The 20,194-nt window shown below is 27.2% G+C and overlaps 4 protein-coding genes across 8 annotated transcripts in view; 2 read left to right on the top strand and 2 right to left on the bottom strand.

Moving 5' to 3' along the window:
* LOC127277026 (proto-oncogene tyrosine-protein kinase receptor Ret) overlaps positions 1–5,438 on the top strand; it is a 36,949-nt gene extending 31,511 nt beyond the window's left edge. The window contains exons 15-20 of the mRNA XM_051297819.1: positions 1,166–1,470; positions 2,229–2,427; positions 2,540–2,669; positions 2,745–2,946; positions 3,170–3,348; positions 3,487–5,438. Of these exons, the coding sequence (XP_051153776.1) occupies positions 1,166–1,470; positions 2,229–2,427; positions 2,540–2,669; positions 2,745–2,946; positions 3,170–3,348; positions 3,487–3,905 (1,434 nt within the window). The 3' untranslated portion in view covers positions 3,906–5,438. The remainder of the gene's footprint in view (positions 1–1,165; positions 1,471–2,228; positions 2,428–2,539; positions 2,670–2,744; positions 2,947–3,169; positions 3,349–3,486) is intronic.
* Positions 4,675–9,636, bottom strand: LOC127277030 (uncharacterized). 4 transcript variants are annotated; one of them, XM_051297822.1, is made up of 10 exons: positions 9,329–9,636; positions 8,808–8,868; positions 8,518–8,562; positions 8,206–8,358; positions 7,899–8,129; positions 7,513–7,818; positions 7,334–7,438; positions 7,105–7,265; positions 6,641–7,037; positions 4,675–6,525 (listed from the first exon to the last, which is right to left on the bottom strand). In XM_051297822.1, the coding sequence occupies exons 1-10, from the start codon at positions 9,422–9,424 to the stop codon at positions 6,299–6,301; spliced, it is 1,782 nt and encodes a 593-aa protein (XP_051153779.1). In that variant the 5' UTR covers positions 9,425–9,636; the 3' UTR covers positions 4,675–6,298. The 4 variants fall into 4 exon arrangements, with proteins under 4 accessions (XP_051153779.1, XP_051153782.1, XP_051153780.1 ...); XM_051297825.1 differs by lacking the exon at positions 9,329–9,636 and adding an exon at positions 9,020–9,161; XM_051297823.1 differs by lacking the exon at positions 8,518–8,562 and having other exon boundaries at positions 9,329–9,635.
* Positions 9,637–9,761: 125 nt separating this feature from the next.
* On the top strand, positions 9,762–13,400 carry LOC127277021 (2',5'-phosphodiesterase 12). Its single transcript, XM_051297813.1, has 6 exons — positions 9,762–10,780; positions 10,841–10,980; positions 11,051–11,340; positions 11,416–11,571; positions 11,649–11,769; positions 11,837–13,400. Exons 1-6 carry the CDS (start codon positions 9,933–9,935, stop codon positions 12,100–12,102), a joined length of 1,821 nt encoding a protein of 606 aa, XP_051153770.1. The 5' UTR covers positions 9,762–9,932; the 3' UTR covers positions 12,103–13,400.
* On the bottom strand, positions 12,356–19,260 carry LOC127277022 (RNA-binding protein 39). Of its 2 annotated transcripts, XM_051297815.1 has the most exons (9): positions 19,092–19,241; positions 18,353–18,468; positions 18,080–18,150; positions 16,579–16,643; positions 15,084–15,461; positions 14,814–15,021; positions 14,472–14,738; positions 14,053–14,399; positions 12,356–13,806 (listed from the first exon to the last, which is right to left on the bottom strand). In XM_051297815.1, the coding sequence occupies exons 3-9, from the start codon at positions 18,131–18,133 to the stop codon at positions 13,506–13,508; spliced, it is 1,620 nt and encodes a 539-aa protein (XP_051153772.1). In that variant the 5' UTR covers positions 18,134–18,150; positions 18,353–18,468; positions 19,092–19,241; the 3' UTR covers positions 12,356–13,505. The 2 variants fall into 2 exon arrangements, with proteins under 2 accessions (XP_051153772.1, XP_051153771.1); XM_051297814.1 differs by having other exon boundaries at positions 18,080–18,468; positions 19,092–19,260.
* Positions 19,261–20,194: the final 934 nt, after the last annotated feature.

The raw sequence follows: 20,194 nt of genomic DNA, 5'->3' as shown, positions 1-20,194 counted from the left end.
TTTTATTTGCGCCCAAATCTGAAAAATTATTTTTCAAGATTGTCAAACATTCGTCATTCGTTTTGCGGAAGAGATAAAACTATTTCCTGCGAGTCTCTACGTTTATTTTCAAATATATATACAATGCAACTGTATGAGATTGGCGTGATAAGAATTCAAGTGCATAATTCACCCTGCAATAGGCGTTGTACTTCTATATATACCACCCTTAGTTTCAAGTCGCCGGAAATTGTCTTAGAAGTTAGTTTACGACGCACGGATAAGCCACCAAAACGAGCACTCTCTCTAAAAGTCAAAAGATCGATCGAAGCAAATTATGCGATACATAAAATTTTACGAGAGCAATGCTTGTTGAATTTTAAATAAAAGTCAGAAATTTTTCCTGACAAGTGTCAACTTCAATTTCAATTCAAAAATATGGAAAATATTGTATTTCTTATATTCTTTGAGAAGAATTCAATTTATATAAATTTTTGTCAGCAAGAAACTTTTTCTCAAGAATTTAATTTAAGTTCACTATTTGACATTTTATTTAATTTCTTTTTTTTTTTCTTGTCAAATTTAATTTTACTTTTTCATTTTTTTTTGTGTATCAAATTTATTTTACATTTTAGTGACAAATTTAATTTAAATTTATATTGAATTTAATTTTGTTGTGAAATTAGTTTTTTTTTTGTCAACAGTGATCTTAAATTAAGTTTATCATTAGGAAATTCTCGAGAAAGTGTTTTTCTTACTGATAAATAGTTAAGCACATTTTCACTGAAATGGAAAGAACGATAAGTCATTAATCATAGATGAAAAAAGAAAAATTGTTAAGATTCTTCTTCTTCTTCTTCTTTTTACTTCATAAAAATCTTTCACATTTAATTTCATTCTAGATTATAGTATTGAATTCGAGATATTAAATTAATATTTAATTTCACATTTTGTCAGGTGACTTTTAATTTACTTCGTTTTGATTGAAGATTTAATTTTAATTACTCTAAAAAAATTTTTATACTAAAAATTTCTATTTTGTATTTTTTTGTGAATTAAATTTTTATAAATAATTTATTTATAATTAAATTTAAAGAAAATTTCTAAATGATAAAAATAGAATTTCTTTAATTTTAATAGTAAAAATAGTGAAAATAATTATAAATACCAATTTTTTGAATTTTAGCCGGATCCAAAATGGGAATTTCCAAGATCTCGATTAACGATAGAGCAAGTATTGGGCGAGGGTGAATTTGGCAGAGTTTTACGTGCAAAAGCATTGGAAATTGGCGGATGGACGGGTTTAACAACAGTTGCAGTAAAAACACTCAAGGAAGATGCATGTGCTTCTGAATTGGCTGATTTACTCTCCGAATATCAACTATTAAAAGAGGCCCAACATCCAAATGTTATTCGTCTCCTGGGTGCATGTACTTCTCACGATGGACCTGTTTATCTCATAATCGAATTTGCCGAGTTTGGTTCACTGAGGTGAGAAAAATCCCCCTTGTTGATGCAAAATCAATAATAATATTCGCCTGACCTGAAAATAATGCAAATGCCATTTAAACATTAACTTCATTCAACTGAAAATCATTTTGCTTCTTCCTTTCGAATTTCAACTTAAATCGAGCCTTTGAAAATAAATATTTTTTCAATTCATTTTATTTTTTTTAAATCTTTCTCTCCAATACAATTTATGTATTTAAATTAGAAAATAATAAATTAAATTCTTGCATAATTAATAACTCAAAAGAGAATTGAATTTAAAAATTTCTACTTTCACAACGAATCGATTTATTTATTTGTTTGTCAAAAAAATTCAAAATTATTTCAATTTTAAATTAAAAACGGAGTGATTGAAGGGAAACGACCACTTTCTATGCAAATTTAGAAAGACAGTATTTCCTTCCAAGTTTATTTGGAGAATGTGGCTGTTATTGCGAATGCGGAAATAGTTAAATGAATTCCACATCAATAGCACGCATACCATAAGAACAATAACCGAGGAGACTTGCTCCAAATTTTAAGTAATTAAATTTTATTTTTTATTCACTAACACATGGTCTATTCTCTTGATTAAAGAATTCTCATGTGACTAAAATAATTCTAAAATGATTTTGTAATAGAAAATTTTAATAAATAAAATCAAAGAATTTGAAAATTAATTATTTAATTTTTTTTTTTAAAGAAAAAATAAGAATGAAATATTTTTCAATTTGGGAACATAAATTCTTTTTTTTTCGTAGAAATTATTTAAGACGCAGTCGTCATTTAGAGTCGGAAGGGAGAGTTCCATGTTCAACGTCTTTGCTTTCGTCATCTCCAAATAACATAGTTCAGGAATTACAAACGGATCCCCCGTCAAATTATGCGATTACACCGCGAGATATTTTATCCTTTGCTTGGCAAATCAGCAAAGGAATGGCATATCTCGCTGATATTAAGGTAAAAAAATCATTTTTAACATTTTTTTTTTATTATCAAATAGAAATCAAATTATAATGGAAAATAAATTAAAATTAGATTTGAAATTTATGAAATTTTTAATTTTTAACAGTTGGTACATAGGGATCTTGCGGCAAGAAATGTTTTACTCGCAGCTGGAAAAGTTTGTAAAATTTCCGATTTTGGTTTGACACGCGACGTCTATGAAGATGACGCTTATTTAAAACGAAGCAAAGGCCGAGGTATATATATAAAAAAAACAGTAAATTACCTTTTCTTTTTCTTTGAAAAAATTTTCAAAACATTTAAATTTTCAGTTCCGGTTAAGTGGATGGCTCCCGAATCTTTAGCTGATCACGTTTATACGAGTAAATCGGATGTTTGGAGTTTTGGGGTTCTTCTTTGGGAATTAGTCACATTAGGAGCTTCTCCTTATCCGGGAGTCGATGTTCATAATCTCTATAATCTCCTCAAAGCCGGATATCGCATGGAAAGGCCCGCAAACTGTTCTCCTCAACTGTAAGAAATTCTACACCTATTTATAATTTTCTTTTTTTTTATTAAATATTATTTTCTATGGAACAATTTTTAATACATAATAACAAATATTTCTCTTTGCTTTAATTAATTTATTTTCAAAATAAGCAAAGGTTTTTTTTCTAATTAAAATTTGTGAATAAAAATAAAATTCAGAACCTAAAAAATATTTTTGAAAATATTACCTGTTATTTTCTTTTTTAAGATATAAATTGATGGTTTCCTGTTGGCACGATGAACCAGGAATGAGGCCTTCATTTAAAGAGTTGACATTCCATTGGGAACGAATGTTGGAGGACGGAGTTGAATATTTAGATCTGAATCCAAGAACAGTTCATAATCAAGCGTATTTCGCTTCTCTTCACGCTCTCGACAGTCCTACAAGTAGTAATTTAATTTTTACACCAAAAAAAAAAAAAAATATTTTAATTTCTTTTTCTAAAGTTTCAAGACAATTACTTTTATTAACAAATTATATATAAATCTTTATTTTACACTCACCGTTAATATTTTCTTTTGAAGAATCGCCTGGCGATGGAATTTTGGATGGTGGTTCAACATCATCGAAAATAATTGGCTCGAATGCAGTGAATTATTTGAGTAAACCATTTTTTGAGCCTATGACAAAAAGTGACAAGGTTGATAAATTACATACACTTTGGCAAAATCCCATTGCCTCGTTTCCCGAGGAACCAATAAAATCACCATACGTTAATGATCGTCCCGCGAGTATGAATATCAATCACTATGAGAGTCCAATAAAATTTCGAAATTCGAGTGTAACAAGTAATAGTGAAAATGATCTCTCAACACCCACAAATGAAAGACCACAATCATATATTGACATGCAGGGGAAAAAAAATGTCGATCAAGATCTTCTTCTCTTCAATAATGTCATTGAACATCAATCATCAGTGGTAGCGAATGCAAATTTAGTCTGAAAAAGAAAAGCAAAAAAAAAAAAAAAAAAACCGCATTTGAGATTGTAAAAAAATCACCTGTTTGAATACAGCGCGACACATATAAAAATCTCCAAAATCGTTATTCGCTTTTTAAATTTTCAAAAGCGAGATTCTTTTGGAAAGAATTTTTCCACAACTGAAAAAAGGAAAAAGAATTTGTGCGTAAAAATTGCCAAAGAGTACTTGGCAAAATGTTATTCTTAATGTTATAATGGTACTTATTGTTTTTGTTAAAAGGCGAACAATTTAAAAAAATTAATCAATTTTAAATTGTTCATCTAACGAAAGATTTTTGTAAATAAATAAGTTATGATTTTTTGCGATGAATCTAAGTCAAGTCTGAAAAAAAAGAAAAGAAAGCATCAGTCGTGATAGTCAAGTGAATAGGACCAAAGAATAAAAGAAAAGTGCGCAGGAAAAAAAAAATACCAAAGGCATTAAAAACGAAATAACAATATTTTTGTGTAAAAAATAAAGCAACGTATCGTTATCTAAAATAAATAATAGTAAACTAATATAATAAAATATAATTGTCGATCTTAGAATTTACAGTCTTAGCTAAAATGAAACTAAATCATAGTGCGCGACGCGATTTTGCATTTTCATAAAATATCACTAAGCTATAAATTCGGAAAATCTATTGTTGAAATTCAAATTAACACCTGTTAAAATTATGTTAAATTCTATTTGTTCTATTTCTATATAATTTTATAAATCGTCGATTGACAATTTAAATTAAAATCAACAATTATTTAAACATTATTTATTTATAATTATCTAATTACAGTAGTTTCGAACATTTGTTTTTTTTTCAAAATTCTTCCTATACAATCAATCGAAAGCAGCAAAATTCTGCTAAATTGCTATTTATAATTTTCCTCAATTAATCGAAGATTTCTTTTTTTTATCAAACACAAAAAAACTTCCTTTAAAAAACCAAATTAATAATCTTATATAGAAAATATTTTTTATTACTTCCTTAAGATCTATTTTGTATAAAAGTTTCCTACTTTTCTAATTACTATTTAAAAGCCACAGTTATTGAGCCCCTTTGCCAATTACGCAAAGATCTTTTATTTTTTTTTTTATTTCTTTTCTTTTTCTATTCAAATCCATATGACAACAAAATAAAGACTGTGTTTTCCATACCTAATCAAAGTTTTTAATTATAATATATATATCAACATTTTTTTTTTGTATTTATGTATAAAAATCACATTCCAGTAGTATCACTATTTATTTAAAAAAAATAGATAAATATTTTCAACGTATACCTCATAGAAAAAAAAGCTCGCATTGCTTTAACAATTATAACAATAATTTCAAAAAGGCGGCTCTCTTAAGATTAATTTGAAACTAAACTTTTTTACTTTCACATTATTTAAGTACATTTTATTCTATATTTTTAAGTTGATGCTTCTTTACTCGCGACAAATTCCACAAAAAATAAAATTCAACAATTGATAAAATATAAATAATAAAAAAATTAAAATGTTAAAAGTAAAAAAAAAATTATAGTAAAAAATTTTCAAATTAAAAAGATTTCAAAAACTATTTAATTAAAAAAAAAAAAATTTTGTACTAAATTCTTTGAAATCTTTTTAATTTATTTTATCAACTTATTGGTGGAAATTGTCGCGGGTTGAAGAATAAATTTTTTAAACTGGTTTTTTGTTTTTGGAAAGTAAAAATGTTTGCTTCTTTTTATTCGTAAGACGGATTATCGACCAATGTCTGATTGTCTATCACGGCCAATTAGCTCGCCGTTATTAAATGCTTGTAATTACTATGTAATAAAAAAAAAAAATAATAATAAATCGCACACTTATGCAAAAAAAAAAGTGAAAGAAACACTACTGGCTACTCAATACTGTGTACCATTCAGAGTCCAAAACATTTTCAATAAAAATCTCTTTAAATATGTTTCCAATTTTTAATCAGAGACAATTTATTTTTTAATAAATATATATTAAATTTTTGAACAAATTTAATTTAATCACATTTTAAATGATAATTAAATTAAATTATAAGTTATAATTTTTAATCTCTTTTTAAAGCATTTCATTTATCACATTATAAGAAATTTCAAAAAATTTAATTTTTTCGTTAATTTTTATAATTTACTTTACTCACAAGACAAAATGCTTCGAGTTTTATTAAATTTTCAAAATTAAAAAAATAGTGACAGATAAAAAAATATATAGAAAATTTTTCATTAAAAATTTCAATGAAAAAAAAAAAATCATTTTGACTAAAAATATGTTTCTAAAAAAAAACTCACCCTAAATAAATAAGTTCTTCATTCATTATGAAAATTAAAAAAAAAATCAAGTGAAGTCTTCGAGATTCAGTCTAAAAAAAAAACAGTGAGATTACAAATCTAATTTCTCAATATGAAATTCAGATTCATCATTAGGCGTCACGTAAGTGAGAGGATCACCATCGCCATTATCGCCAAGTAAATTGAGCTCTTCAATATTTGTTTTGAAGTATTTTGGACTCACGCTACCGTCCGTAATATCCCCATCTTTATCATCAGTCTCTTTATCATGATTCAAATCGAAAAATTCTTCCTTACTCACAGGCATTAAAAGATTATCTGCAAAAAAAATTGTTTTTTAAAAAATTAATTCAAAAACTAAAATTTCCCTTTTAGAATTTCTTAATTATTATTTTGAAAAAAAATATATATTCGTAAAAAATGAAATTCTCACCGGTCTCATCCAAATTTTTCGGACTTTTGTCATCAATGCGAAGAACATCAATTTTAGCAATTTTCACCGCTTCAATAAAATTTCTCGATGAGACACCAAATATTTCAATGCTCTCAACTTTATGAATTGTTTTCACCAATTTTTCCAAATCGTCAGGTAGAAAAAAACGTTTAAAATGTCTTGCTTCCTGTGGAACACTATCCAATTCACAATAAGGAAATTGTAGAGAATAATAATTTTTATCACCCTGAGGATAATTTTCTTTGAGCAATCTTAATGATTGTTTATCCATATTACGATAAATAACAGGAACTGAAACATCATCACGAGGTGGTGATGAGGCTATTAAAACAACATCCGCACTGTGGAATGCATCATTACACCAGAGACCTGGATCCTGTATAAGAAAATTAAATTAAATTTCTAATATAATTAAAATAAAAAATTTAAAAATAAATTCATACCTTGCTTGCAGTTTCAGGAATATCTAATGAATCAATCATTGCATTAATGCTGCAGCCTCTTAAATATTTTGTCAATTCAATCATGACATTTACATGAGCGGAATGTGTAGGCGAATAAACCAATAGACAATTTGGTTTTATGTCCGTTTTCTTTAGCATCACTGTTTTTTCCCCCAAAAAAAGACAGAGATAGAAAATAATTTTTTGTTTAAAAATAATTACCACTTACCTTTCTTTTTGTAGACTTTATAGACATGATACATAGCATAGAAAAGAACAGGCGGTATCCAAATGACGCTTATAATCATTATTAAAAGACGATGAGAAACTTGTTCTAGAAAAAAAAGAAAAACAATTAAATATATATAAAAAAAATGAATAGCAAAGAATATTCAAAAAAAAAATTACTTATGCTAATTAACGGTGAAGTACTGTTTACACAGCCATATTCATTGCAATCGAAATGTAAAGCCGCAACTTTAAAATAATAAACTCCCTCATCAACGGGAAAAGAATGTTGAATATGTCCATTTCGTTTTTCTCGAAAAATCAAATCAATTATTTTACCAGTATTATTATTTATCAACCAAACACGATAATCAGACACATTTAATCTCTCAGGTACAGTTTGTATAAACAATGTCAACGTCACTGTATCCGAAACATCAACATAAACAAATGGTGTAAACATTTTCACATCACGTACTGTATCGTCTGAAAATTAAAAAAAAAAAAAAAAATTGAAATTAAAAATATAAAATAAAATATTTTACCACAAAAAATTAATATCTTACCAATAAATCTATGTCTTGGTACGATAAATACCAATTTTCGACTATATTCATAATTATATGATTCAATTAAATATTCCAAACGATATGGAGTTGTTTCGTATGTTTCATCTGAAAATGGACACGAAACAAAAAAATCTTTTGGCCATTGTTGTGTTTTATTTCCATAAAATTCAACATGACGACAAGCTGACAATTTTTCTTGACTTGCACTTTGATATCTTGTCACGAGCCCTAAAAAATAACAAAAAACAATATAACATTTTATATTTCAATTAAAAAATAAATATGTATAAATTTTTAAACTCACTGCGAAAATTAATGTCAGATATAGAAAGATTAAAAGCAGTTGCTTTATCTTTCAAATTTCCCGAAACAACATAGGCTGATAATTTCAAATTTACCAAAGGTACACCATGTGGTGGCAAATGTCCCAAATTATCGAATTTTAGATTCACACATTCTAAATTAAAAAAGAAAAAATAAAATCAATTCAAAATAAATCGAAATAAGTATTCTAGTTTCTTAATTTCTCTATATTAATTTAATATTAAAATTTTCTATTATTAAATAAATTGGGGGAAAAAAATCTTAATTTTTCTTTTTCAAAATAAATTTCTACCTTTCTCCTTTCCTAGAGATGCCAGAAAGCACAGCATTCCAGATTCTTGTTTTAGTTGCATTAAAAAACAATTTAATTTCACAAAATAATTTAAATATATATATTTTTTTTTCAATAAAAGCCTTTAAGCAAAATAATTTTGCAAAAAAAAGACTATAGAGAAAGCTAAAATAAATGTAACCTTTCCAGCACTCATGAGGAAACAAAATGTATGGCTGATTTCTACTATAGCAATAAAAAAAAAAAAACGGAAAATTGCGAAAAATGGAAAATAAAAGAAATATTTGTACCTTCTCCTCTCTCTACAGGTGTTAAAAGGCACAATATTTCCAATTCTGGTTTTAACAGGGTCTAAGAAAAATAGAAATGATAATTAGAAATTATTTACAATAAAACTAGAATTGTGCAAAAAAGAAACAATAATAAATAAAAACTGAGGAATAAAATTTAAAAAACCGTATAAAGTACTGAAAAAAAACATTGATTAGAAATAATTATTAACCTGTATCATACATAATAAATAATTTGAATTTGACATTTGCTGTCAAAGAAGCACAACAATATTGATAATTACAATATCAATCCTCAGAAGCCTTATTCATACATACTGTCTGTTTTTTGGCTTCACATAAGTATTTAGTTGTTGTTTTTTTTGTGAAATTAATAATAAAGTAAATCTTACAAATAATAAACAATTATCAAAAAAAAGAAACATATACTCGTCCTTGACAGGACATCAACAAAGGAATTTCATACGTAAAAGAAGAAAAATTATTGTAAACAATTACAATTATTTTTTGAAATATCTTACCTTATTTTGACAATAATTAGGATAACAAACATTGGCATTTTCAATTTTAACAAGATAATATAAAATGAACACAAAAATATAGAACTTTGTGTACATTTTTTTTTTTACAGGTTATAAACACAGGAGGGCAATCACAAAAACTGTGTCACAAATTCTTTTAACACATTTAACATATTTGTAAATTTCAATTAATGGAATAGACAAATTTACACAATTACATAACTATACACAATGGATGTATAATAATTTGTTTAATAAAATTTTGTTAATATAAAATTAATAACAATAATGTTATTGTTGCTACTTCATGAAACATGACATAGATGAGACACAAACAATAATAATGTTAGTTTGTATTATTATTCGATAGACAGCGCCACTGCCTTAGGTCTACAAATTTTTTAAAATTCATCTATATGAGAATTTTGTTTTTAGTAATGATTAAAGGGAATTGTTAAAAAAAAACGTGTGCAATTAATAAACAAATAACAATAATGTAATTTAAATTGTTTTTTTTAAAAGAATGTTAGTGATTAAATTTGAATAACTGATTTCTGTAATTTATACGACTATTAATTATATATTGAATGATCTATTTTTACAAATGTGGTATACACGAAAACAATTTCTAACCTCAACATTGTTTACGTCAGCTACTCGATTAGTGCAACAAATTAATTTAAAATATAATTCATCTTGTACTTATAACATGAATGAAGCATATTTACGTTTTGGCAAAGGACAAGAAACCTTTGAATTTACATTTCGATATATTGATCAAGATTTAAAAATAGATAGACAATTTAATTTTCAAAGAAAAGCCAGTGAACCCGTATCGTCATTTTTAAAAAGAGTTGATGTTAATGTTGGTAAAATTATATCTAAAAAAAAGATAAAAAAATTCAAGAAACAAAAGAAAAATCAAGAAACCAAGGAAGATAGCGATGATGAAATTCAAAAATCAATGGAAATATCACTTTTACGAAATGAAATAACAATTGATGATGATACACCATGTGAAATAGCATTTCAAAATGTTTCTCAATTGACATTAAAAATTTGTGAATCAAAATTTTCAATTAAACAAAATGTACCATGGATTGAAGTTATTTCATTGCCACAAAGTATTTTAGTTGGTTTTCCCACATATCCATCGAAATTTTTAACAAGTTTCACAAATATTCAAAATTCAAATTTTACATGGTATAAAAATTTATTATCAAGCACACCAAATAAACCACCTGTTTGGAAGGAAATAGGAAAAGGATATTTTTATATACCAAAATCAGATGATATGGGATATAAATTAAAAATGAGTTGTATACCTGGAAATGAAGAACAAATTGGACCATGTACAGAAATAGTGTCACCAAATTTAGTGGAGGCTGGTCCAGGTCGTTGTCCATTTGAAGATAGACATGAATTTGCAAAAAATAAATTAACTAACAACAGGTATAATAAATTCAAAATTTAAATCAAACGAACAATATTTAAGTTGAATTTTTTTTTCAGTTTTCGAGTAATGTCCTATAATATATTAGCTGATACTTATGCAGATTCGGATTATTCAAGGGGAGTTTTATTTCCCTATTGTCCACCTTATGCATTACATATAGACTATCGAAAACAATTAATTATTAAAGAAATAATAGGTTTGTATTTATAAATATATTGTTATCCTAAATTTTACTAAACTAATTCAAAATTTTTGTATTTTTAAAGGATTTAATTCAGACATAATATGCTTGCAAGAGGTTGATGAAAAAATTTACACTTCTGATTATGAGCCAACATTGTCAATTTTAAATTACGACAGTGTTTTTAATCGTAAAGGTGCCGAAGTTGTTGAAGGACTTTGCACATTTTATAATAAGAAAAAATTCGAAAAACTCGACTTTGATTCAGTTATTATAAGTCAAAATTTAGATTTAGAAAATTTTAAATCCACATGGGAGAAAATTGAAAATGAAAAAACAAAAATTCGATTCATGGAGAGAAATACATCAGTGCAAGTAAATTGATTTTTTTTTTTTGCCTATAGAATAATTAATTATTGAATTAATTCACAAGTTTTAATTTGTTAACAGGTGACAACGTTAAAATTCAAAGAAAATCCATCGGAAATTCTCATTGTTGGAAATACACATTTATACTTTCATCCAAATGCAGATCATATAAGATTATTGCAAGGTTTCTTTGCAGTAAAATATGTTGAACATATTGCCAATAAATTTAAAGAACAGGTACTTTCATTTTAATATCCTGGAATTTAATTTTTTTTCACATTAATTGAAATTATTAATTTAAATAATTATTTCAGAATCCAGATTTAAATGTTAATTTAATTTTATGCGGCGATTTTAATAGTATACCAGAATGTGGTATATATCAATTAATGACCACGGGATTTGTACCTAACGATTTTAAAGACTGGAATAGTTGTAAGTAATTTTAATGCCTAATTAATAATTTAATTTACTAATAAAAAAAAAAATACTTACTTTGCAGTTCCAGAGGAAGCGGTGACGAATATTTCACTATCGCAGAATATTCAATTTGCTAGCGCATGTGGCACTCCGGAATACACAAATTATACCGTCGATTTTTCCGATTGTTTAGATTATATTTTTTATCAAACGGAACGTCTCGAAGTAGAACAAGTTATTCCAATGCCAAGTAACGAAGAATTAGCGCTACACATTGCAATTCCTTCAGTTGTTTTTCCCAGTGATCACATTTCTTTATGCGCTGATTTAAAATTAAAAAATATTTAACACAATTCAGTAAATTTATATTACATATTTTAATAAAATTATAAATTTAACAACTTACCTTTATTTTCCCTTAAAAATTTAATTTACAGCAATATTTTCAATTATTTAAAAAAAAATTGTAATTTAATTGAACTAAATTATAAAAATAAATTTTCATAAATTATACAATAAAAAAATATTTAAATAATCAAAATTAAATCCTTTACTAGAAACAAAAAGGGCTCAAGGTTTTCTTAGTGAAAAACTCGATATATTCACATTAACATGATTTATAGAAGAATCAAAAGAATACATCCACGTTATCCGTGTTTTTTTTAAAAGATACATTACCTAAAGTAATTTTTCGTCTATTTTTATTCATTTACAAAAATTATATACAGTTTACTTCAGTACTTCGAGAACATATACGAGAGATCTGCAGATTTATTTTTAAATTTGGTTTTGAATTTTCTTTTAAATCAAAATTCAAATAAGTACACCATCTTTCAATATCGTGCACAAATTTAAATACAAAACAATGTATTTACATAAAAGTTTTATTTATTTTTATAAAATTCACTAAGTTAAGAAATAAATATAGAAAAAAAATAAAATTTCTAAAATTCAAATATACAAATCTTTGAAATATTCTCGAAATTATTATTCCTTTGATTAATCTTCAAAAAAAGTTTTTTCATTTCGAAATTATTTAAATTTCTTTTTTGCAGAAATAAATGACATTTCGTAAATCTAATTAAAATATAAAATTGAGCACCAATAAGAGTTTTTTTTTCTTATTTTTTTTATATTACAGACTTCATTTTTTTTTTTTTTTCAAAGTTTATTCTCGCAAATATATTTTAATCATAAAATGGCACAACAATTAAATAATTTCTTTTTCTGCAGACCTCAATTCTAATTCATCATCGTAGAAATGTAACAAAACTACGAACCATTTGTAATCTTACTTCTAAAAAAAAAAAAAAAAAAAAAAAAAAAAAAAAAAAAAAAAAAAGGAAAACAAAAAACTGTTATAGTCAACAAAAATTTCCAGTGCTTTTCAATGATATTAGCGGAAAAAAAAAGAAAGAAAAAATATTACACATAGTGTAATTTTTCAAAAAATAACACAAAAGAATCGTCATTTTTTCAGAGAGAAAGAAAAAAAAATAAATTTCACTATAAAATCGTGAGATACACGTTTTATGTGAAGTTTATAAATGGTGCGTTAATTTGTAAATAATCCTTTCGCTATAATGAATTTTGAAAATATTTACCATTTTTTTTTTTTTGAAGAAAAAAAAAAAAAAAAAAATAAATTAACACTAGAATTTTATTTTTAGAGTAGCGAAAGGAATATCAATGATTAGTCAAACTACGATAAATCACAGACGAGGTTATTTGTTTTTCTCTTTTTTTTATGATCATATACTACCTCGTCTCGGTGCACTGGGAACAAGTAATTGAAGAGCAGTCATTGCATCAGGGAATAGTGAATGATAGTTGACAACTGGTACATAAGCGGCAGTTATAACACGTCCAGCGAACCAACGACCATGCAATGAATTAACAGCAGCCACTGCCGTTGCAATCGATGGACATTTAACATAAACATTACCCTGAGCTGATGCCTGATCAACATAAACATGTAAAACTCCTCCGTGTTTGTTACATTCCTCAATTACATCGTCACGAATTTCCTTCGCCCATGTTGGATTTGTCTCACTAAAAAAAAAAAAGAAAAAGAGAATTGTTATTAAATTCAATTTTCCTTATCAAAAATACAATAAATTTTAAATTAAAATAACTGTTTATCATCAGAATATCATTTACAATGTTTCCGAGTAAAATCAATAATAATGACAATTAATCTGGCATATGTTTTCCCCCCGTATGAAAGTTGAAACTACTAACATCGGGTCTACAAATATGCCTCTTTTTTAAATTAAATTAAAAAAAAAAAGAACTTACTTTTGTGGATCGAACATATTTGAAAGCATGAAACACTGAGTAGCAATTGGTGGCGCGGCTTGTGGTGGAGGTTGTGGAGTTGACAGAGTTGGTGCCATATTTAAAGCATTAGCGGCAGCTTGTGGAATTTCTAGACCTGTTCCTTCTGCCAATTTGAACATTAACTGTAATCTTCCAGTAGCGCCTAAATCAATGCCACTTCGATCCAATTCATCCGTATCAAGAAGAGACGGGCCTTGCATCAAATCTGTCCTCTCCGTAACGTTGCCAACTTTCATCGGTCTACCAGCAAGTTCGAAACCATTCAATTGCTCCAAAGCTTTCTTTGCATCGTCCGAATTCCTAAACTGCAAAATAGAAAAAAAAAATTATTTCCTTTCCACATTTTTTTCTTTTTATTTTAAACTATATATACTCACAGTGAGAAAACCGTATCCTTTACTTCGTCCAGTTTCCGGATCCATTATAAGTTGAATATTGTCAATTTTTCCAAAAGGTTCAAAAATCCCACGCAACATATCTTCAGTTATATTAAAATGCAATGAACCAACGTATAATCGCATTGGACCAGTTTGTCCTTTTGGCATTAAATTAGGCATTGAATTTCCCATTCGATTTTTTTCCGCCTGCGTATGTTGAACAACAATTGGAACACCTAATAATTTTTGTCCCGACAATCCCAATGCCTAGGAAAGAGAAAACAAAAATAAAACAAACTCATTAATATAAATAATAAAATTAAAAATGGATTTCATAATCACCAGTGTAACACTTTCAGGATCCTTGAATTCAACATAAGAAATTCCTTTGAAACGTCTTGTTTTATTACAAGTAATAAGTCGCACATCTTGAACTTTACCAACACTTGAGAAAAATTCTTCTAAATCACGTGCTCTTATCCTTTGACTCAATTGCATGCAAAATACAGTTCTTGCGTCTCGTTCTTCTGGTGTTAATTCATCATTCCTTCTGTATAAAAAGAATATTGTAAAAAAACAAGATTGCAGCAGTAAAAAAAAAAAGATACTTACATTCCTAATGGACTGACACCTCTTCCAAATGGAGGACGAGCTCTGGGAAGTGTGATTGGTGTAAGTGATCTCTTTCTTCTTCTCTCTCGATCACGATCACGATCCCTTTCTTTTCTATCGCGATCCTTGTCATCTCTCTCTCGATCGCCACCACGTCTTTCACGTGATCGCGTTCTTCGTTTTCGATCCCTGTCATGATCACGAACACGTTCACGATCACGATCCCTATCTCTTTCACGATCTCGATCCCGATCTCTGTCCCTGTCTCTGTCTCGATCCCTTTCACGATCACGATCTCTGTCTCTGTCGCGATCTTTTCTATCTTTGTCCCGACGATCGCGAGACCTTGAACGACTCCTCGAACGATGTTTACTCTTTCTGAAAAATAAATAAATAGAAATTTGTTTTCTTTAATTAGAATTCCAATTATTATTATTTTTTTTATGACAAATGCTACTATTTAAAAAAAAAATGCAATAATAAATTTCCGTTTTTAAAAAAATGATCTCAACTATATATAACTAATTGTTATTATTAATTATACATAATTAGAAATTATAGAGAAGTTAAAAAAAAAAAATACTAAAAAAAAAATTTTTAACTTAGCGAATTCTCCTTACACGGTACTCATTCGAATGAATCGACGAACAATATTTGGGTATTTTTTTATAAATTAAATTATTCCAGGTTTTGTACAAGTATTCTGCCTATATACTCACCATATTGAGGTGTTTAACCTTTGGAATTATCAAAATAAGCGGCATTTACACTATTTGTATGGTGTCTATAACAAAGAGAATATAACTTCAAGTAGATGCCATAACTAAAAATTCAAGTACTGTTTTTTTTTTACCACAATAATTATCGTTTAAAAAAGCAGTTTCTTCTTTTTAATTACCAAGAAATGGACTTACCGAATTTTTAAACTTTGTATTTTAAGAGAAATTGCAAAAAAAAAAAATGAATTATTAAAATATAATAAGCTGAATACAAAATACAAAGCATGGCAGAGTACCGGTGATTTATCTTTAAAAAAAAAAATTGTTTAGGAAAACAAATTCTCAACAAATTACGAATAAAAATGTTTTTAAATTGTAATTGGAGCTCTCGCTTTAATAATTGTAAAATGTTTATCACCAGAACATTTACAGAAAAAAATAATCATGTAAAATAAGTAACGATGATATTTTTCCTCTAGCATATGTTTTCCCCCCGTATGAAAGTTGAAACTACTAACATCGGGTCTACAAATATGCAGAATTTTTTTTTTCTCAGCAAAAAATAAAAAAAATCGTAATTTGTTGATAGATTTCAGGAATTCTTCCACGGGAAAGTGAGTCAAAAAAAAAATTCTATATACAAATTGTATCGAAATGAAAAACAAATTAAATCATCATCTAAAAATAAATCCAAAGACAAAATTATTATTTTTTTTTTTTTTGTGGCCTTTGGAACTTGATGATTGATGAATGTTATAAAGAAAAAATTTACTCACCCAGATGTTTTGCGACTGGTTCCATTCTCCTTGGATGACTTGTCTTTGGAAGTAGTATCTTGCTCCTACGAACAGCCAAACAGTTGAATGCCATTGCCAAACAGCCAAGGTGTCGGGGACGCGCGAACAAGGGGACAAAAAGCAAATCATTCAAAGTTAATTAAATTGTAACAAAAAATATATCGAGAAAAAATTTGATTTTTTTTTTTTTTTTTTTTTTTAAGGCTCAAGAGTACAAAATGAAAATTTTTTTCTGGCATATTTAAACAAAAAAAAGAAATTATTGCACTCTCATCAATCGGCGACAACTCGAGGTTCCCATTGTGTGGTTGACATCTCAAAATTTCGAATCAGCTAGATTTTGAATTACGATTCGGGTAAGGGAGAGATGAATTGAGCTAAGGCGCATTATGCGACGCACAGCTCAAACTTACCAATTCTTTTTCTATCGCTTATCGGGTTTTAGGAAAGCATAGCAATCTCGGGTTGAGCATGCCTTGGTCTTAAATTCTACCAATGGCCAAATCACACAGCCTTTTTCTTCTGCAAAAGAGAGCCCTCGTCAAAGAATAGAACGTTTTCAAAGTAACACGAGATGGCCCTAAATCCTATCTCTAATCCTTGGACAATTTCCCCCTTTTTTTTTTACCTTAAACGTTGATTCTACTTTTATAAAAACAAAAAATCAATTCCGCAATTTTTTTTTTTTTATTCTTTCAACCCATTTTCTTTAAAAATTCTTAATTTTTAAACCCAAGGAAATTTTTTGTAAAATTTATTTCAAACATTTAATTAATCAAATTATTTCATAATTTTAAATTTACATTAAGAAACAAAGCAAATACAGGATTACCAATGATTAAAGTCATTAAAAGTACATTAACCAACATTTTTCTTTCCTCAATCAATGATAATCCTGGATAAAAATAAACCTAAAACTGCTTTCCAAGGATTTTCAAATATATTTAAAAAATAAAAAATAAACCTAAAACTGCTTTCCAAGGATTTTCAAATATATTTAAAAAAAAAAAAAAAATAGAAATATTTAACCATCGACCTAGTTGAATGTTCTAGCAAATGACTCTCACATGGAAAGTACGTACATTTTTTTTTATCTAAAAAAGAAAAAAAAATTCCTAACAATAATAACTTTCTCACGAATGGAAATATGTTGATAATGATATATGATGTCATTCGCAGTACCTCATATTTAAGTGCATTCTAGGAACTCGCTGTGGAACATCGTACGAGCGCGAGGGTACATGTTACGTATGATCTATAAGTACAGAAAATGGTGGTATTGATCAATAGGCAGTATGTAACAGAAGATACGAACTTTTTTTTTTTTTTATAGAATAAAGATGGACAACGCGATGAATGCCATTTTGTTTAAAACGACAAACACCGCAAGGCCCATGTTACAAAACTGCGACGATGAATTTCATCACCGAACACAAAAAAAAAAAACAAAATTAAAACAAAATATCAAAATTTAACTTACCCCTTTTCTATATGGCGCCTCCAGCATTGCCTCAACATCAAAATCTTCGGCCATTGTGTGTGGTGAACTTTCTGAAATGCCTCGCATTAGCACACGACAAATAACAAAAAATTACGAGCGTTTATTCGTTTAGATAATAATAAATTTTCTCACATACGATTATTTTTCGATTTTTTTTCTGAATTAACATAAAATATTATTTGCATTAGAAATAAATGATTTTTGTTTTCTTATTTATTAAATATATTAATTGTGGGAAAAAAAAACACTCACGTCCTTATTGCAGAAACGTTTTACCCGAAAATGGCGTCTTCAACACTCACATCAAAACCGGATATCACGTATCGATTGCGAAACAAAACAGCGCCACCTGCTTTTTTGTTTCGGAACTGAAAAATTTGAAATAACAGACAGCGATTGGTTTATTTTAAATAATGAAACTTTATCTACCAATCAAATTTAATTATAATTGTTGTAAGCATTTCATTTGTCAATTTAGAAGTGGGAGCAACATCCGGAATTCAATTATAAATATTTTCCATTGTTTATAATTTTTTTAATTGAAAACTTAAAAGAATTTATTTTCAACAAATGTGAATTTAATTTGATATCAAAAATTCTATTTAAAAAAAATTTTATTACCATTAATTCATTTTTGCTTTACTCTCTTCGGTAATTTGTCGAAAGATGACAGCAGCAGTAAGATTTTCAATTTTAAGTACATTTTTTTTTTTTTTTTTTTAATTACAAGAGAATTAATTTTAGAACATGATTTCACCACAAAAAAGAAAATTTATTTCTTTTTTCCAAAATATAAATACATTTACTAATTATCGAAAAAAAAGTAATCTTACAAAATTGAATATTTAAATAAAAGAAAAACAAACTACTTTCTGATTATATCGAGAAAAATTGACCCTAAAATTTATGTGGAAAAGTTTGGATAATTCTTTAAGGGGGGGTTTGAAAAAAAGAGAGCAGAGAATAATATATATATAAAAATGAAAGTTACCTTCGGGGAATAGAGCATTACTTGAAGAAAGGGAGAAAAAGTAAATCCGAAAAAATGCGTTGAGTAATTTTTTGGAATCGCCTCTCTCACTTGCCCTTTTTGTAAGTTCATCTACGCAGTATCTTGTTGTGACGGTTTCCACGTGTTGGCCTTAAAAGAATGTTTTTCGATGTTATCGTGATACGCCTGGATACGAGATAAATGTGTGTGTAAGTGTATATCGTCATAATATACCCCATGCGCATCCAAAGGAATCCATTAATCGTAGGGAATGTCCTTTTTAGGGGTGAAAATTTCAGAAGGGTAGCAAAAGATTCTACACGTGTCTTATATATATATATATATATATATATATATATATATATATATATAGAAAGGCGCGCCAACCCTCCTTTATTTCTTTCACATTTTTCCCCCTTGCGATTTTCCACAATATTCTCCTTCTTTGGTATCTTGGCATATAGGGTATAACCTAGTTTCGTAGCCAAAAAAAGAATTCCAAAACAGAAACAAACAAAATTAGATCTACTTTTGTAATAATAATAATAATAATAATAATAATAATAATAATAATAATAACAATAATAATTGTGAATAAACAAAATTTTACTCTTTTTTTCAAAATTAAAATTCTTTTTTTTCGAAACTAAACATTAAAAGATTATTTAGAAAATTAAATTTTTTATTACGTTTATATTTTCAAAGATAAATAAATTTTGTCTGTTAAAAATTTATAATAACTATACTTACATTTTCTTTAAGAAAAAATAATTGTTTGAAGCAATTTTCCAAATTTAAAGAAAGAGAAATTATAAAATTTCATTCGTTTTTAATGAAGGGTCAAGTATCTTTTAAAACCTTGGTCCTCTTTGAATTCCTTTTTAAGCTTAAGGTTCGTCGACCTGTCGCTGGTCAGTGCGGCAAAGAAATTCTCAGGCGAAGTTATGTTTACTGGCATGAAAAAAAAAAAAAATCAAAAATCAAAATTAGAAAAATTATTTTCAATTCTAATGTTAATTCAAAATTAATTTCAATTAAATGGAGAAAAAATATCTTCTGCAAATTTTGACAACAAAATAGAGAAATTAAATTTTTTAAAAATT

The sequence above is a fragment of the Leptopilina boulardi genome, unplaced genomic scaffold (assembly GCF_019393585.1).
Source record: "Leptopilina boulardi isolate dan_hultmark-lab unplaced genomic scaffold, ZJU_Lbou_2.1 LbouV2_165, whole genome shotgun sequence".
Taxonomy (NCBI): domain Eukaryota; kingdom Metazoa; phylum Arthropoda; class Insecta; order Hymenoptera; family Figitidae; genus Leptopilina; species Leptopilina boulardi.
The sequence above is the reverse complement of the archived record's forward strand: the minus strand, read 5'-3'. Positions and strand labels throughout refer to the sequence as shown.

Excerpts from the sequence above, each read along its gene's own strand:
- LOC127277030 (XM_051297822.1), bottom strand. The coding sequence starts at position 9,424 with ATGTACACAAAGTTCTATATTTTTGTGTTCATTTTATATTATCTTGTT. Across the intron at positions 8,563-8,807 it reads ACCTGTAGAGAGAGGAGAAG|AATCTGGAATGCTGTGCTTT; the intron begins GTACAAATATTT and ends AACTAAAACAAG. Across the intron at positions 7,038-7,104 it reads TTCCTGAAACTGCAAGCAAG|GATCCAGGTCTCTGGTGTAA; the intron begins GTATGAATTTAT and ends TTTCTTATACAG.
- LOC127277021 (XM_051297813.1), top strand. The coding sequence starts at position 9,933 with ATGTGGTATACACGAAAACAATTTCTAACCTCAACATTGTTTACGTCA. Across the intron at positions 10,781-10,840 it reads AATAAATTAACTAACAACAG|TTTTCGAGTAATGTCCTATA; the intron begins GTATAATAAATT and ends TTTTTTTTTCAG. Across the intron at positions 11,770-11,836 it reads TTTTAAAGACTGGAATAGTT|TTCCAGAGGAAGCGGTGACG; the intron begins GTAAGTAATTTT and ends CTTACTTTGCAG.
- LOC127277022 (XM_051297814.1), bottom strand. The coding sequence starts at position 18,166 with ATGCGAGGCATTTCAGAAAGTTCACCACACACAATGGCCGAAGATTTT. Across the intron at positions 16,644-18,079 it reads AGGCGCCATATAGAAAAGGG|GAGCAAGATACTACTTCCAA; the intron begins GTAAGTTAAATT and ends GGCTGTTCGTAG. Across the intron at positions 15,022-15,083 it reads GGTGTCAGTCCATTAGGAAT|AAGGAATGATGAATTAACAC; the intron begins GTAAGTATCTTT and ends CTTTTTATACAG.